The sequence below is a fragment of the Cupressus sempervirens genome, chromosome 3 (assembly GCF_028749045.1).
Source record: "Cupressus sempervirens isolate cs-2001-9-10 chromosome 3, ASM2874904v1, whole genome shotgun sequence".
NCBI lineage: Eukaryota > Viridiplantae > Streptophyta > Pinopsida > Cupressales > Cupressaceae > Cupressus > Cupressus sempervirens.
This window is the reverse complement of record NC_143120.1, coordinates 205290214-205308944: the sequence shown is the minus strand read 5'-3', so window position 1 is coordinate 205308944 and position 18731 is coordinate 205290214. Positions and strand designations below refer to the sequence as shown.

The window sequence follows — 18731 nt, the reverse complement described above, 5'->3', positions numbered from 1 at the left end:
TTGCCAAATCGAAGATTTTTTTCCTCAACACTGAAGAGAAGTTGGAAAACCAAATTTGTTCGATTATGGGTTATAAGAAAGGATCCTTTCCTTGCAAATACTTGGGTATAGATCTGGAAAAGTGATCAAAATCCAGTAAGGTATGGCATAACACCTTAAACAAATTGGAAGCTAAGATAGGCAACTGGAAAGACAAATGGTTAACGAAAGCCGGCAAGAGTGTCAAAATTAGGTCTGTCTTATCTGCAGTTCCAACTTACCCGCTCTCCTGCTTGCCTCTTTCTAAAAACCTCCTTCATAAATTTGAGGCTAAACTAAGAGATTTTCTTTGGAATGATTGTGAGGAATCTAAAAAATTAGCTCTCGTTAAATGGGATAAAATTTGCAAGCCTAAGGAGCTTGGTGGCTTAGGGATTAAAAACCTAGCATGGCAAAACACAGCTTTGGGAGCCAAGATGGTTTGGCGCCTATACAATGAGAGAGATAAAAAATGGGCTAAAATTATGTATGATAAATATCTCGACATTTAGGATCCTACCTCGATTTTCAGGATGAAGTCTCTTCCGAGAGGTTCAGAAAGCTGGAACTTCATGTCTAAGTGCCACCACTTAGTAAGCAAATTTCTTACCTGGGATGTGGGGAATGGAAAGGAGGCTCTATTTTGGGATGATTCTTGGGATGGTCGCCCTCCTATTGCAAATGGTCCCATTCTAGCTGGTCTTAAACACAAATTGTGCTCCCTTTGGGGCAAAAGAGTCATAGATTACAAAACAACAACTATCTCAGGTAATAAGACTATTTGGCGATGGAAATCTGGGGATGGCATTAACCTGTCCCTGGAGGAGCTCCTGGCGTTTAATGAAATCATTTCTTCTAGGACCATTAAACAATCAGAGAGGGAGGATAAACTTATTTGGGCAGCTTCTAATGATGGGAATTATAGAGTTAAAGTCGGATATAAGGCTCTTCTTAACTCCAAAGAGTGGGAATGAGTGGAGCTCCCGCTAAGTCTATGCTGGGATCCGTCTTGTCTACCAAAAGCTGGATTCTTTTTGTGGCTCGCTGCCCAAAATAGAATACTCACGGCGGATAGACTTAACACTATTGGCATTAGTGGCCCCTCTAGATGTTTCCTTTGTAAAAGTGATTTCGAGGATGCGGAACATCTTCTTTTCAACTGCCCATACTCTCGAAAATGTTGGGAATGGCTCATTCACAGTCTTGGTTGGAGTGCTCCATTCCCAAGAAAGTTTAAGGATTTCATTCTTGGCTGGCCCACTGACATTTGCAAAGGCGTTTACAATAAGATATGGTATATTAGCCCGTCTGTCCTTCTGTGGGAAATATGGAAAGAGAGAAATAGAAGGATCTTTTGCAACATAGAGATGGATTGTGGTGAATTGATTTCAAAGATTGAAGCCAGTATCGTTGAAATTGTCAATTCCTACCTTAGGAAATCCCGGATGGCAGAAGGGTCATTCTCAGATTGGGATAGCTATATTAAGAAGCTCTGGCCTAAATTAATCAACCCCCCAATGTTATACCCTAAAGCTAGCCAAGAGGCACGTAGAAATTGTAAATGGTCGCCACCTCCTAGAGGGTGGGTGAAGCTTAATTTTGACGGAGCCGCCAGAGGCAATCCTGGAATGGCTGGTATTGGTTGTATAGTCAACAACGACTCGGGTGTATGGATTGCCAAGAAGGCTAAACCCATCGGCCCTTCTTCCAATAACATGGCAAAATTTTTAGCTTTGGAGGAAGGTTTGAATATTTTTCTTCAGCTAGGTATTTCTAAACTCATCATTGAAGGAGATTCTCAAATCATTCTCAATGCCATTCGGAAGTGATCTACTCCCAACTGGATCCTCAATTCTAGATTACAAGAAGTCATCCTTCTCCTAGACAAATTTGAAGAGTTAAAGATATGTCACATATTCAGAGAAGGCAATTCAGAGGCTGATGTCCTAGCAAATTTTGGGGCTGATGGTTGTTACTTATCCTTAGTTCATTCTTAGGTTTTTATTTTAGTTCCTTTTCTTTAGTATTTCGACAGGGGTGAAGTCACACTAGATCATTGTTTATGTCATCCCGGGAAGTATTTTTAGGTGGTTCCTTATACTATCTATATTGTAAAATCATTTAATGATGATTATGAGTGGGCTTTCATTAGATGGGTCACTTGTTTGCTCTTTCCTTTCCCATCATCTTAGTCATCAGTTCATATCGGTTTGAATATAGTATATAGCCTGTTCTGGAGTTTGTGTATTATTTAAGACATTTCGACTCATATGAAGTCATGAGCAAGTTTTGTATATCTATTGATCTTTTAACAAAGTTTCCATATATTTTGTTTCAGTATGAGTAATACTTTCACCTATAATATATAGTTTTGGTTTGTTTAAATATCTCGCTGTGTTTCTTGTGGTTGACTCTATGCATAAGCCAACCAGCTGATATATCATGTGGTTAGCATCTCTGCTACAACTTCTTTTCATTCTCATTGTTATATTTATGCTCTGGTAGATGGCCCTATTTTTTTGTTATTGTAGATTTAGTCCGATGTTCTTTCTGTGTTTTATCTAAACTCTTTGTTCGGTAGCATGTACTTGAGCAGTTTAGTGTCTTTATTTCATTCAATTTTTACTCACTTCTACTTATGTATTATTAGAATTTAGTAGTCGTATTGGTTTGATTCAGCTCTCTCCTATTTCTCTTCACCCTTGTTTTTATAGGATGATTTTAGAGTTAATATCTCTAATCATAATACTCATGGTTTTGTTAAGTATTGATTTATAAACTCATAAGATTGCATTTGCATTTTTATGATCTCTGCAATTTGGTGTTGTTATGATATCTAACATCTCTAAGTGCTGAGTTTGATGGATGGTCACCTTCGGCAAGGGGTAAGGTCAAATTGCAGACGGCTAGATAACGTTCAAGCAACCTATGGGAGAATCTATATTTGATGATGTATTAATCAAGGGCATCGCCCTTGTCTATGTATCTAAATTTTGTAAAGAGTTCACTGGGGTATGCCCCTTTTAAGAATGTAATAATATAGGACATTTGTCCTGGGCAAGGCTGGAGGTTTTCTTCTCCGTTCTTTCCTACCAGTGCCCGTTTGAACAGAGAAATGCTTCTGTAACTTACTTCTTAATTAATAAAATATACCATGGCCTTGGTTGTTTACCGATCAAAAAAAAAAAAAAAAAAACTAATAAAATTATCAATAAGTTTACTAACTAACTAACTAACTAACTAACTAACTATCTATCTATCTATCTATCTATCTATCTATCTATCTATCTATCTATCTATCTATATATATATATATATATAAAGTATTATTATTTAAATAAACAATAATAAAATTTATTAATAAATATCATTAAATATTAACAATGAATTATTAAAATCTTAATAATATTATTATTAAAACTTTTTAATAAATATTATTAATTAAAAATAATAATTAAAACATTTAATATTATAAAATTATTAACAATTCTTAATAATTAAAAAATTTATTAAAACAAACTTTATCATTATTGAAATCTATTAACAAATATATAATTTTAAACATTGATAAAATTAAACAAAGTTATAATTAAAATAACTGGCACCTCCTTTTTTTTTAAAGAGTCGTGCGGCCCTCATCACAGGGTACCGTAGGCTTTTAAGGCCGTGCAGTCCCTTGCTAACATAGGTCTGCTGTCGGCAACTTTAATGAACTGGGGGAGGGAAAAGGTAAGACCCCCTCCCCATACTTTTTATTATATATATTTTTTATAAAAACTTTTAAATTTAATTAAAATCGCCTCCTCATAAAAAAAATAGTTTTGTTTATTAAAAGACAACCTCCTCTCATTTAAATTTAATAATTAATATATGTTTATTTATATATATATTTTATAAATATTTTTTATTTTTTTTATTTTTTTTGATCAATTTTTTTTTTATAAACATTCACAAATATAATCTGATAGAAAAAATAATATTAACCATTCGAATTTTCAATCTACAATTTTCATTTTTAAATTTAAATTTCAACCTTTCCTCGATTAAATACAGATTTCTTTAATCTATCAAATGAGGATTCATGTTCACTCTTCTAATTTTTACATATGCCGAATATATTGACAAGCATTTAATAATTTACAATATTGAAATATTTAAGTTTTCATCACAGAGAATTCAGATATACAATCCATAGGCACGAAGAAGACAAGAAAGGATAATTGCATAATTAATCAATGATCAAAACACAAGACCCTACCTGAGCCTGATGCTAATCCCCAAAAACTGTAAGAGAATTCACTCTTCTTCAATATCTTTCTTCTGAAAATCTTTCCTATAATTCTCCTTCTGAGATTCGCTTCCAAAAGTTGTCTCCCAAAATTCCTGTCTCCAAAATTCATGGTCCCCCAAAAATGAACCCCAAAGTTGTGATAAGGAGTTTTCTCCTCAAATTAGGGCACTAATTATGCATTGACTTGAGAGAACTCTTCACTCACCAGACTCAAACTCAAAAATAACTTTTATTAATCTTAGCTTTATCTTTTAATGCACCTTAAGTGAATTATTAAATAACTTTATTTAATTTTCCACTTGACTTCTATTTTTAAGTTAATTTATTACTTTTAATCCCATGCGCACTTTATGAAATTAAAATAACACTATTATTTTCACTTATATTATCTTTTAATTAAATTCTTTTATTTTCAACTCATGCTCGCATCATGCGATCTAGAAACTTTTAATAGTTTAATATCTTTTTACTTTAAATTTATTTTAGACACTTAATTGATAAAATATTTAATTAACTTAAATAACAATAATATTTAGCATTTATTTAAAAATGAACTCTAAATATATTATTATTAAATCAAATAAATATTATCGAGTTCTTTATACTTAAACTTTTATCTCCAAATTCAATTCTTTTTATTTAATTAATTTCTCAATTAATTAAATATTAAAATGTCATAATAATTTTCTATTAAATTAAATCATTAATTAATCTTTTAATTAAACTTAATTAATAGAAAATACACCAAAGATTCATAAACAACACATGAAAAACCCATCAAAGCAAAACACATACAAAATCAATTAAAGGGTTATAATCACAAATTAACGTCATTTGACGCATTCGGAGGGTACTTGTTCTAATTATCAATTAGGACCAATGGCTAAAGGGTTTAGGATTTGGACTTAAGATTTATCTCCCCTCTCTTACCATTGAGATAATGCGATAGGGTACACTCATCCTAGCAATTCAGGGAAGTCAATACCCGGTACCTGTAACCTGCATACAATCCACGCATGTACAAACATAATATTCTAAGCCAAACAAGCAATGGCAGAAAGTGGTGCATCGTGTAGATCCCGACTAGCAGGTGACTACGACTCCCTTCCTTAACCACATCAGAAACACCATACATAAAGAAAACAAACACGCACACCATACACATGCAGTATGGGGTAAGTATCCATAAGAAAGCACATGTGATAATAAACCATCTAACTAATCATCATCGATAACAGAAAAACACTGAATAATCATCATACATACATGAAATATAGAGTACCAAGTAATCTCACTATATAATAAACTGAATGTAAAACAATATATGATAATCTTGAAACAATACTACTAATCATCAAACATAGAATTGGCCTAAAAGAGTTTGGCAATGAAAACAAAATGTGAACTAGGGGCAGGCACTATAATCATCATAGGGATGTCACTCCTAAAACATGCTACAACATACACATAAAGAAATCTAACATGCTACAACATATGCATAAAGAAATCTAATATGCAAGAATAAAGCATAAGATGATCCTACAAAGTAGATAACATCATTTATCACATACTAATCATCAATATAAAGAAACATACTAGTAAATAGCATCCATCATAATGATCCATGAACATAATGAAGGTAAATGTCAACAAAGAATGCTCCAACCACGGTGGCTATGGATGGATCTCAAATGGTAAGAGTAAAAAGCACTACCACCCGACCGTGCTGAGGAGATAATCTCAAGTCCCAAACATGATATCAAATCACATAACACCAATACTCTCTAAGTCCAAGAATTCATAAAAGTTTACTAACTCAAAGCTTCCAACACATAGATTAACATCTGGACCCAGAGGCACACAAAGACACATAGGAAATCTACTATGTAAGTGGGCAAGTGTCGTCTCATGAATCACGTAGAAGTTACCGTGTAGTTAACTTAGGACTCCAAGGTCCCTAGTGATTCCCATGCGGCCACTAGTATCCTCTCGTACTGACAAGGCATACTACAAAATGCAAGGTTGCAACCAAGCATTCTCTCTACTCCCATCCTAGTCTATACTAGCACTCAAGGCATGGGCGAGAACATACAATTATCTTATTAGGTTGATTTTAATCCCCATTTAGTGTAATGTTTTCACTTATTAAATCAACTTACAATGAGTTACCTTGGCAGCCACTTAGGGCCCCGGTTCCCATTGCAAGCCACTTCTCGACACTACAAGTAGATAATCTACCCTAAGCTCATAAAAGCACAAATCCATAATCATATAAAAATAACCTCAGCCCTATACAAGCAACTGGAAAGAATCATAAAGATAATCCATAATATTCACATATGTTCTCCATGAGCAATTGAAAAGCATCAAATGATAAATCACAATATCCATCGATTCTTAACGAGCAACCAAAAAGTATCTCAAGATAATACTGATCGAAGACTCCAAAATGGTCAAGTCAAACATGTCACAACATGACATCATGAAGAACAAATCAAACACTTCAGTCCCATCAAGGCGACTAGAAAGTAACCCAAGTATAATTGATCGAGGACTTGTAAATGGTTAAGTCAAGTAAGTCATACATCCACCTTAGTGTCACACAAGATCTCTAGAAAGCAATAACGAATAATAAATACAAACATGTCATAGAGCATACTTAATCACATTACCATGGTTGGGATGAAAAGATCGAGATCAAATCAACATGACATCACAATCACATAACCCCTGCACCTCTGGTAACATCCTAAAACTGGTCAAAACTAGGTCGACCCCAACACGCCAACATGTAAACAACACATAGAAAATATCATAGTCTCTCAATTGGCTTGATTTGAAAACACATAGTTTTAAGTTAAACAATAAGGTTTAAGTTTCCAGTGTTCATGTTCAAGTAAATAGTCTTATAGTTCACCTTACAATTAACCCACTCTCGCTTTTAAATAATACACAAAGTAACCCCTATTTGATATAGGTCAATTTTCTAAAATGATCTAAAGGCAAGTTAGTTATTTAACTTATTAAGATAAATGAGTAATTCCAATCTAACGATATTATTAAAAAATAATATTAAAATAATCTACAATTTCCATTTAACTATATTCATCATTAATTAAATATAATTAAACTAATTTTTAATTAAATTGATTAATGATTATTAAACTTAAATACTTATATTAATAACTCAACAATTATCAGTTATTAATAAAATTATCAATAATTTTATTAATTAAAAATTTACTATATTTTAAAAGCATTAATATTAAATTAATAAATTATAATAACACTTGTTAAAACTCCTTATTCAACTATATTTAATAATATTAATATCATGCTTATAAAATTATTAAATAATATTAAATTAAATTTATATTAAACTTTTAATTAAACTATATTTAAACTAAATTAAATTTTATTTAAATTAATTTTTTTAACAAACTAAATTTTAAATAATACAAAAACTAATTTTTATTAATTATGATGGAAACCTTTTAAAATATATATATAATAAAATGCAATTGCCATGCGATTGAAATCGCAGGCTGGTCGTATGCATGGCTGCTAGTCGCAGACGTATTGCGACTACAGTCGCATGTACGGTTGCAAACAACAGCTGCCAGCTTAAAAGCCGCCGCAACTAAGGAAGCGGGTAGGGGGTGGGTGAAACCTGCCCCTCCCCAATTAATATTTTTAATTTTTTTTTTAAAAAATTAATTAAAACTTTAAACAAATCTCCCAATACGTATTTTATTTTATTTTAAAATTTTACTTTTTAAAATAAAATTTAACCAAATTAATCCCCCTTATATATATATATATATATATATATATATATATATATATATATATATATATATAATATTTTTTAATTTTTTTTAAAATTTTAATAACATTTATAATTTTAGTTTGATAGGAAAAATAAGTTGAACCATTCAATTTTTCAATCTAGAATTTTCATTTCCAAAATCAAACCCTTTCCAAATTTAGATTTCTTAATTCCATTTTAATTCAAACCCAAAACTTGATTTAATTCTAATTTCTTTCAATTGTTGAACGAGATTTTCTAAATGACTTTTCAATCTAGATTTACAGACGAAATCAAATAGCAAAAGATTCAGAACGAAGGGTGGCAAGATTCATGCAACAAAATTTGAGAAAACAATTTTCTATAGGCACAAAGTAGACAGAACATACTGAATTACATAATTCATCTAGTGGTCAAAACACAAGACCCTACCTGAGCCTGATGCTAATGTGCAACCACCCAAAAATCATGAGAGAATTCGCTTCTATCCAAAATCTTCTCTCTGAAAACTTTCCTCAAAAATTCCCTTCCAAAATTTGCTTCCCCAAAATTCGCGTCAAAGTTCATCCCCCTCAAAAATGAACTCTCTAATTGTGATAAAGAGTTCTCTCCTTAAATCGAGGCACTGATTGTGGTTCACTCCGGAGAACTCCTTGCTCACAACCCTTAACTCAATATTAACTTTTATTAATCTTTTCTCGTGCATGTTAAATTGAATTATTAAATTATTTTATTTAATTTTCCACTTGACTTTCTTTTAATTAATATTAAATTCTCGTGCACACATTATGCAACTCTTATTAAATTTACTTGTTTTATCTTTTAATTTAATTTCTCATATTTTAATCCCATGCATATATCATGTGAACATAAAACTTTTTAATAATTTAATATCTTTTCACTTTTAAATTTATTTTAGAAAGTTAATTGATAAAATATTTATTAACTTAATTAATAATAATATTTAGCATTTATTTAAAAATGAACTCTAAATATATTATTATTAAATTAAATTAATATTATTGCATTCTAACTTTATCCTTATAAATTTTATCTTCAAATTTAATTCTTTTTATTTAATAAATTTCTCAATTAATTAAATATAATTAAATATTAAAATATCATAATAATTTTCCATTAAATCAAATCATTAATTAGACTTAATTAATAGAAAATCATCAAGGACTCATAAAACAACATACGAAAACCCATCAAAGAAAAACACATACAAAATCAAGCTAAAGGGTTATAATCACGAATTAACATCATCCGACACATTCGGAGGGTACACGACTCAGATACTTGTCTTAATTATCAATTAGGGCAAATGGCTTAAGGGTTTATGATTTGGACTTAATAACTTATCTCTCGTCTCTAACCATTGAGATAATATGATAGGGTACGCTCATCTTGGCAATTTAAGAAAGTTGATACTCAGTACCTGCAACCTGCATAAAATTCACGTATGTACAGACACAATATTCTAAGCTAAACGGGCAATGGCAGGAAGTGGTGCATCATGTAGATCTCGACTAGCAAGTGACTACGACTCCCTTCCTTAACCACATTAGAAACACTATACATGAAGAAAACAAACATGCACACCATACACATGCAATATGGGGTAAGTATCTATAAGAAAACATATATGATACTAAACCATCTAATTAATCATCATCAATAATTGAAAGCACTGTAATAATCATCATGCATACATGAAATATAGAGTATCAAGTAATCTCATCATATAATCAACTAAATGTGAGACAATATCTGATAATCTGAAAGTAATGCTACTAAACATCAAGCATACATTGGCCTAAAAGAGTTTAGCATTGATAACAAAAATGCGAGCTAGCGGTAGGCACTACATATTGTCATTTCCTTTGTAGCATGTTTCTGCATCCAAGCCTTGGGGATGTACAAATATGTAAGGAAAAAGAGATTGTGTGAATCTAAAAAAAGTAGTCTTAATTGATACATTCTACAAATTTTGGGTACAACAACCCATCACGATACAATTGTTCACAAACTTCTTATTGCATAATGACAAAGATTATGTGTATTGAATTAAAATAAATACAAACTATTACTTTTAGATTTAGGGTTATTGCATAATCTAGTAGGTAACGATAAATATATATGGATTTATATTTGATAACATACAATGTCATGTCCACATATTATAAATTTAAAATTACATTCCAAATACTATGACAAATGCATTGATATTAAACCAATATTTGCTAATTTGACAAGTAAATAAAATAAATATCACAAACTCAAATGATACTTTTCCAAAATTATGTGAAATATTATAATTACAAAACAAAATCTCATTCTAGTTATATAATAAGGTTTCCCTCAAAGTTGTATAACATAAAATAACAACATCAATTCAATTCGAAGATGAAAAAAATACTCCAACACAAATCTTGACCAATGAATCAAGTTTACATATTGATCACACATGACAAAAACTTTTAGATTCAAAAATTAATGTTAATTAGTTCAAATATTAAAATATTTTCAAAGGGATCAAAACTCTTAATAAGTTAACAATTATCAAAATCATCAAATCCAAATTTAGCTATCAGTTGTTCCCTTGCACCTCCTATGAAGCAAGTGTTAGAATATTGCAATTCTAACACACTTTCTTAATCACATTAAGGTTAAGTAAAGTATGATATCATATTTAAATTTCTAAATATGATCAATTTAATTATATTAAATTTAGAATAAATATAAATTTAACTATGCTACACAATATTTAATTCAAAATTTTAATGCTTTACAATAAAATTCATTTAACTAATTTCTATCCTATAAGTAAAACATTCTTGATATTTTTTTGATGAACAGTCCCTTTCTATTAATAAATTAATATACTAGTTACAAATTCACAAAAAAAGGGTCGAGGGATATAAGATCACCTCGTGAGAGTTCACATGGCCAAAGCCGGATACAAAAACTATTCATCAAAAAATATTTAAGCAACTCCCTCAAGCCGCAAGAGCAATGACAGCCAAGGGAGGTGGTTCATTGTGATCATTAAAACCCCAGGCATCCTTGTGATTAGTAGGCAGACTAGGAATAGTCCAGGCATCAACAACATCATCAACAACTTGTTCTTTATCTTTATCTTGTGCCTGCGGCAGAGAGATAGCCAAATTCAGGTGAAAAGGCCATTTGGAGCTAACAACACAAGGAAGAGTAGCAGGAGGGGGAGCCGGGGACCAACTTGAGCCACGGTGAGGCGGAGAAGCCGAGCAGTGCCGCCAACCATCGTCACCACCACTATAAGAGCGGTGGCGGGGAGCTTGTGAGTGCGACATGTGTGAGTGGCAAAGAGCAGAAGAATTGTGACCTCGATGATGACCTCGAAACAAAGTATGGTCAGCAGAGTCAGGAGATACTCTAGCAATCATGCACAATGTGTTACCCTAGTAATTGAGTAGCTTCTGAAGGTGGGACACCTCCAGAGCCACCCTGTTTGCTTGGACATGTATCTGTAATATAACATTATTACAAATGCATGCTTTAGTGTACATAGCAACATTGATATCAAGAAAGTTGTGAGTGAAAAGAACAACATTCCTATCTTTCCATAAAGTAAACAAAATCTCCATCCTGAAAGTATGGCAGAGCTGGGAAATTTTTTTAGGGATTCTAGGGGAATCAACCAACACAATCATGTGCCAAGAAAAGGGTTCTGGCTTAAAAGGCTTCAAACAATCATGTATCTAATTCCAATAATTTTGGGCATGCCTACAAAACCAAAAAAATTCCAAAAAGACTCAGGATGCCCACAAAAAGGACAATGAGGATTTGGAAAACCAAAATGCTTGAGCCGTGGCCCAAGGGGAAGCACTTGAAATAATAGGCACCGGGCAAATGGGCAATCTTTGACTTAATGATAACACTCCAGATAGTGTCAAATCACATGCTCCAATGATAAGTAGAAGACTGAAGATGCCAACACTGGTTGAGAGTATCCACCATAAGAAGATGGGGAGAAAGCCAACGATATCCTAATCTGGGCTTGTAGTTGATGAAGGACGTGGCAGGATACCACTTATAGTCTTTCCACCAAGGTCGCATAGATTGGATGCCCACCTTATTGGTCAAATGATCTAGAAGGGCAGAGAGTAGAAGATCAAAAGTCTGTCGATCTAGACGAGCAAGACGGAATTGGACCTGAATATCCTCCCAAGATCTAAGACTCATGGAGACCCTAGGGAAGAGATACTTAGAAGTCTTGATGCCACTTTTGAAAAAACGCAGAGCACTGACACTTTGAGTCTTGGCCAAAGGAACACTTTAAATGACAAACATCGGATACCACCAAAAGTTTCGTTGGTTTAAAGAAAGTCCATCATGAAACCCATTACCATCCCAGCGAAGCCAAGGCTTAACAACTTCCCAAGCTTTCCATTTGCTTTTGATAACAAAAGCCCTCTATCTATCAACCGACGACCGAGATATGTACACTTCAACATAATGAGAGAAACATTCATAAATTGTCTATTTATAAGAAAAAGAAAACCCAAAAAACCTCTCAAAATGAATTAAAACCCATAAAAAAGGCGCTTTTTGTCGAATCAGAAAAGAAAGAGAAGCCTCGACAGAGCCCGGTAAGAAATCCGCCGCTAAACTGAAAGCCTAGGGTTTGCCGTCCTTTTCCAGATACGCACATATTCACTGTATCTTTTATTTGATCACGGCGGCAACTGGTACGAGAAGTTTCAGGGGATTTTCTCGTCTAGAAATCGATTGATCTCTTGTTTGCCCTACTGCCGTTCTGACATTGTAGGAGAACTGAAGAAGCGCATGAAATAGAAAGAAACAATGTCCGACTTCGACGGGAGGTATGATGGAAATGGTGAGAATTACGACGTTTATCCCAAACAAGACTCGCCTTACGATGTTTTTGAAGAGAAGGACATTCAGCGCCAGGTTTTCATCTCTTTCTTCATCGCTGCACAAATTTTTACTGGATATCTAATTTGACGGGGTGTATGGCGTTTGAGTATTATAAGTTTTCGGGGTGAGTATAAGTTGTAATGACTGTGTTCTGCGTTATTAATCTGTTGAAGAGCGGATCTGAAAGTTTTCTGTCACTTGTTAAACGGTATTGAATACCAGACTCCAGATTGCGTGATAAAAATCCAGTTTTTTGTCTCATTCTTCAAACCCTAGGAATCTATTACGTATTAGTTGTTAAGCACGAGGGATTGATTCGTAAGTTTAGCTTGTAGAACCTCCTTCGGCTTAGATGTTACGACGATTGGTAAAGAAGGCTTGTCGGGTTAGACGCTATAACTTGAAATTAACTCTTGATGTATGCCCGACCTTATGCACCCTCAATTGCTTTGGTAATTTATCGGATTAACTTCCACAGGTTTCTAACACAGGTTTCATTATGGTCCGAAGCTGACAATTATAGACGAACTTCAATTTCTTTTTCTCCATGGGATGTTTTCTGTTTCATTCGATTTAATTTGTATTGCAAATTTGTGAGATTTATTTTGTTGCTTTCCATATCCATGTTAGCGGGATTTTAATAATCTTCACCAATAAATTTAAATATAATGTAGATCTTAAGAATTTTGTAATCGGGTACAAACCATTCTTCTGTATTCATGCCGGTGAGACTGTAATAGTTTTCTGCAACCAATTTAATATATCTTGTAGATCTGGAGATTTACTTTATACTGCCCAAGCCTTTTCCATATACCAGTGAGATTGTATTAAGCTTCATCAAAGGCATACGCTAAAGTCTAAGGACAAAAGAAAGTGTTTGGAAATTCATCTGACTTGGTGACCTATATTAACACCATGTACTGTCATTGATAAACCTTTTAGTTATCACAGCCTCATAATCTCCATTATAGAGACATGTCTGTCTTCAGTGGGAGGGGAGCAGGGTCCTGAAGAGTAGGCCCATGGAATTCTGAGGACCTCTGTACCAAGTGGGTAAATAACTTAAAGGCCAAGCCACATAAACTGCCTATTGCTAAGTGGCATAAACTGCGATAGATAGGTGTTGGCAGTGCGCCAGCATCCCTCACAAAGATTGGCAACATGGTTTAACAACTTCCTGTGTCTTCTATAAGTATAGTGGTTGTTTGGCACGTTAATAAGTCGATCTTTTCATGCAACAACAACCACTACCTCTAATAAGTGGTATTAGAGCTTGGTCATAGGTTCGAATCCACACAGGTTGCTGCAAGTAAAGCTGGAAGAAGGATTGTTGGCAGTGTGCTAGTGTCCTTGGCAGGGATTTGCGACATTGTTTAACCACCTATTGTGTCTTCTATAAGTCTAGTGGTTGTATCGGGTATTAAAAATTTATATTTTGGTGCAACGAGAACCACTAGTTCTTGTAGGATTTGAGCAATACAAATCCACAAAACTTGAAGAACACCTGCATGCAAGAACCTGTCACAGAGATGAAAAGACAAAGAAGAGGCAAGAGTTTTGCTTTGAAAATATGAAAAATTATATTATTAGACCGAAAAGATAAGAGATATTTACAAAAGATCAATCCTTATAGAAGGAGATTGGAAAACCTAAAAGGGAAACCTTAAGAGGCAAATGACATGTAATAATTACTAGTTAATTATTGAATGGAAATGCAAGTGCATAAAGGGAAATCTTAAGAAGGGAGTAAAGGGAATTTAATAAATGAAATGAAATTAACCTTTTACCCTAATACCACTCCTTAAGATGAGCAACAATGAAGCTACAAACAATGCAAAAAAAACCAAGGAAACTACAATGCTAAAAGCAATACTTGGGTCTCGACAAACAAGGCTTGATGAGGTACCCAATCACAACCAAATCTCTATGAAAGAGAGAAATAGAGAAAATCGAGTGGGAAAAACTCTACTCCAAATCGAGATAGAAAAGGATGCACAAATGAAATATCTCAAAATACTCTCTCAAGACCATAAGCACAATGAAACCCCCCACAATAGAAGCTTAAGACTCCATAGCCCCCCCAGAATGGTAGATATTTCGTGTCGATGAACATACCAATGTGACTCCAAGCTGAAAGAAACAAAGGCAGTGGACAATGAGGGTGAAACCCTTGTATGTAAGGTGAAGTTGGAAGTCCTAGTTGATGCTCAAAGGAGAATGCATGAGAATTTTGAAATGGAATCTCCAATGGAGGTGGGATAACAGGTGTGCTGAATTTGTCATCTAAGAGGAGATGTGTGTCCTTTGACATATCCTCAACAACTGCAGTAGGTGGCTCGATGACTGCAACTGCAGTGATATGCAATGCTGAAGAGTAATCCCATGCAATGAATGGAATCTGAACAAGAGGTGGAGGTGTAGAAGTCACAACACTGGTCTCAAGAATAACACAAGTTCAAGTGACCTGACTTCACCTCAGCAGTGTCTCATGAAGCAGAGTGAGTCTCCGATAGTGGAGATGGTGGACCAAAATGAGAAAAAGAATATAGGCGGGAAGAGTGATCAATAGTCCTTGTAGCCATAGTATTGCCTGTCTCACTATCTCTGATGAGCACTGAATCTTGTGCAAACTCAACTGTCTTCCTTGTCCCACTATGTGTAATTTGATAGATAGAGAGAAGGATAGAGGACAAAGATGGAACACAAAGTACATCATGAAATGTACCATCATCAATGCCAATAGAACCTTTCCCACATATAGTCATAACATTGTTGTTCCCCATCAAATTGTGTGGAGTAGGAGAGGGCTTCAAATGAAGAGAACAAATCCTGAGAAGATTTCATATGGTGTGTGAAGCACTTGAATCCAGTAACCATCTAGTAGAATGTGGAGTAGTAGTTGCACATAGTGCATAACCCTTTCCTATATCTTTACCATCTAACTAAAATGATGCTAATGAAGAAGATCTATGAGAAGTAGAAGGAATATCAATGTTGCTCTTATGAAGGAGAGCTGTCAAATCTGAAACCTGTTTGGCATAGTCATCTAACTTTTCTGATAGCAACGTGACTCATCATGATTGGACTTATTACAAGAAGTAGACTTTGGTATTTCTGGCTTTGGTTTATCTCCCTTAGGAGGAGGTGGGCTTGATGTGATGTGATGTGAGGGCTAGAATCAATCTGAGACTCTATAGGATGTGACTTTTGTTTCTTCTCCTTCGTCGCAGAAGATGGCCGAGCTACCAATGCATAAGTCTGTGAACCTATTAGAGAATCCAACTCTGAGAGCTTAGCTTGCTCTTGAGTCAAACAATCATAAAAAACTTCAAAGGATGGCATGGTAAATCTATTACCCAAGGCATCTTTGGTGGAATAGAAGGTAGAAGCAAAATCTGAAAGTTTCCACAAAGCTTAGAAAGAATCAGGTAAATGCACTCAGTGTTAGTCTTGGTTTTCTCACAACCCTACAATAAAGATCTCTATCGTTTGAACTTCATCAAGAAGTCCTCAATAGATGCAAACGAATCCGGTACAAGAGAGGTAAGCTCTGCCTCAATCTGAAGTGCTCTAAACTCATTCACCGTACCAAACAAGCCTTTAAGCTTAGTCCACATAGTTAGAGGGGTATTGCACTCATCAAGATGAAATTGTAGACTGTCAGATACTTGTAAAACAATTAACCCCATTGCCTCATCCATCTTATTCCTGTGCTGCATGACCTCAAAAGGCCTCTGTAAAACTAACTGCACTGCATCTAAACAAGACCACAACCCTTTTGACCAGAGAAGCCATGTCATCAGGGAGTTCCATGTGTGACAGTTATGAGGGGTCAGAAGTTCTAGACAAGAGGTCTTGACCATTGTTTTAGAAGGTGTTGGATTGTTTTTTGAAAAAGTTTTGGTTTAGTGATGTAAATAACAAAAACAGTAATACAAAACACCCCCCACAATACAAAAAACCGAACCCCAGCTGCTTGAAGGAATGCAAAACAAGAAGAGAGCAAAAAAGCTTCAGTTTGAGAATCACATGTACCTTTGAGAAATACTGATGAAATTAATAGAGAATTTGGATAGGGCTTGAGAAGAGCCTTTCGACTCTTCTTTCAGACCGGGAAATGAAGCTAAAACGAGCAAGTAATGCCCCTCGGAAGATAGAACACATCATTTGATTTCGAGTGAAAAAAGAGGTACTAAATTGGAAAAAACTTAAAAAAATACATTCACCATCATCTCTGTCTCTGAATCAACTTTTCGGATAAAAAAAACACCTCCGCATGCTCAAGTTAGAGCAAAAAAACTGCCAAGGCCTCCAAAAGGCTAGAAAAAATTTATTAAAAAATAAAAATGGCTCCATCGTTGGTGGAGCGGTGGCGGTGCTGGCCGAGCACAGGCGGCAGGGTGACGTGGTGGTGCGCTGAGCCCAGCGGTTCCACTGCTGTTAACAGACCGCAGCAGTATCCGTTGCGGTTAGTGTAACTGCGGCAGTCAAAAAACATTGCTTTTTTTTTTTGCGAGTTTTGCTAGTTTCTCCACCTCAGAGAGTGTGTTCCAGAGGCCGTATGGCTTTGGTATGCAATTTTTTATTGCCTCCCTAGTCACCGTTGTTCAAAATCAGCAAATTTTATATGAAAATGAGGGTTTTGACGTCTTTGAATCCAATCGGGAGGTCTGTTTGGCCACAAAGTGCTCCAAAAATCAGAAATCCCCCTATTTTCACAGAAAATACAAAAAATACTCGAAAAAAGTCAGATCTGTTCTACCAAACCCTCGTTCTTCTTTTTCTTCAAATAAGAACAAGCTACAGCAGGTTAGACTCTGATACTATGTAGCATTTGAGTAATACAAATCCACAAAACCCGAAGAACACCTGCATGCAAGAACTTGTCACAGAGAAGAAAAGACAAAGAAAAGGGAAGGGTTTTGCTATGAAAATATAGAAAATTATATTATCAGACTAAAAAGATAAGAGATATTTACAAAAGATCAATTCTTATAGAAGAAGATTGGAAAACCTAGAAGGGAAACCCTAAGGTAAATGATATTTAATAATTACTAATTAATTAATAAATGGAAATGTAAGTGCATAAAGGGAAATCTTAAGAAGGCAGTCAAGGTAACTTACTAAATGAAATTAAATTAACCTTTTACTCTAACACTTCTAACAATAGGTAATCAAATTTGACATTGAATATTCTGATTTATTGTAAGTATTTTGTTTTCTGACAGTTGTATTGCTTTAGGCCTAGAAATTTTGAAGATCCTATAGTGTCATCTTTCAATGCGTTGGAGATGTTAAAAAGTTAGAATATAACCAACATCATATTAAAGAAAATTTCAGCCAAAGTGTGTCTTCCCTGTTATTGAGGAAGTCCTAATGCTGATTGTCATGGAATCAATGCTTTTAGTGCAGCACCTCTGTTATGCGGTTGGTATGGCTTTATGATAAATCATATGGTCCTGTGTTGTTTAAGCTGAAGTTCTGTTTGTTTCTATAAATGCTTTGAGACACTGGTAATTTATATGTTAAAGTGACTAAATCATTTCTATCTGTCATCCCAGGCATATAATTTGTTTGCAAGGTATGGCCAAGTTTTAGTCCTTTTATTTTATCTAGTCCCGAGTCATCTGAATGCACATTGTTTTGCTCTGTATTTCTCCAGTATATGTTAGAACTCGCTGCATAAGGAAA

General features: G+C 34.3%; 1 protein-coding gene across 9 annotated transcripts in view; it reads left to right on the top strand.

Annotated features, from left to right (window-relative positions):
• The first annotated feature begins 12705 nt into the window (after positions 1-12705).
• Positions 12706-18731, top strand: part of LOC149565537 (splicing factor U2af large subunit B-like) — a 36173-nt gene continuing 30147 nt past the window's right edge. For 5 of the 9 annotated variants that reach the window (XM_089819050.1, XM_089819049.1, XM_089819048.1 and 2 more), the window contains exon 1: positions 12706-13073. In XM_089819050.1, the coding sequence (XP_089675176.1) occupies positions 12988-13073 (86 nt within the window). In that variant the 5' untranslated portion in view covers positions 12706-12987. The remainder of the gene's footprint in view (positions 13074-18731) is intronic. The other 4 variants (XM_089819051.1, XM_089819047.1, XM_089819045.1 and 1 more) reach the window with 2 other exon arrangements.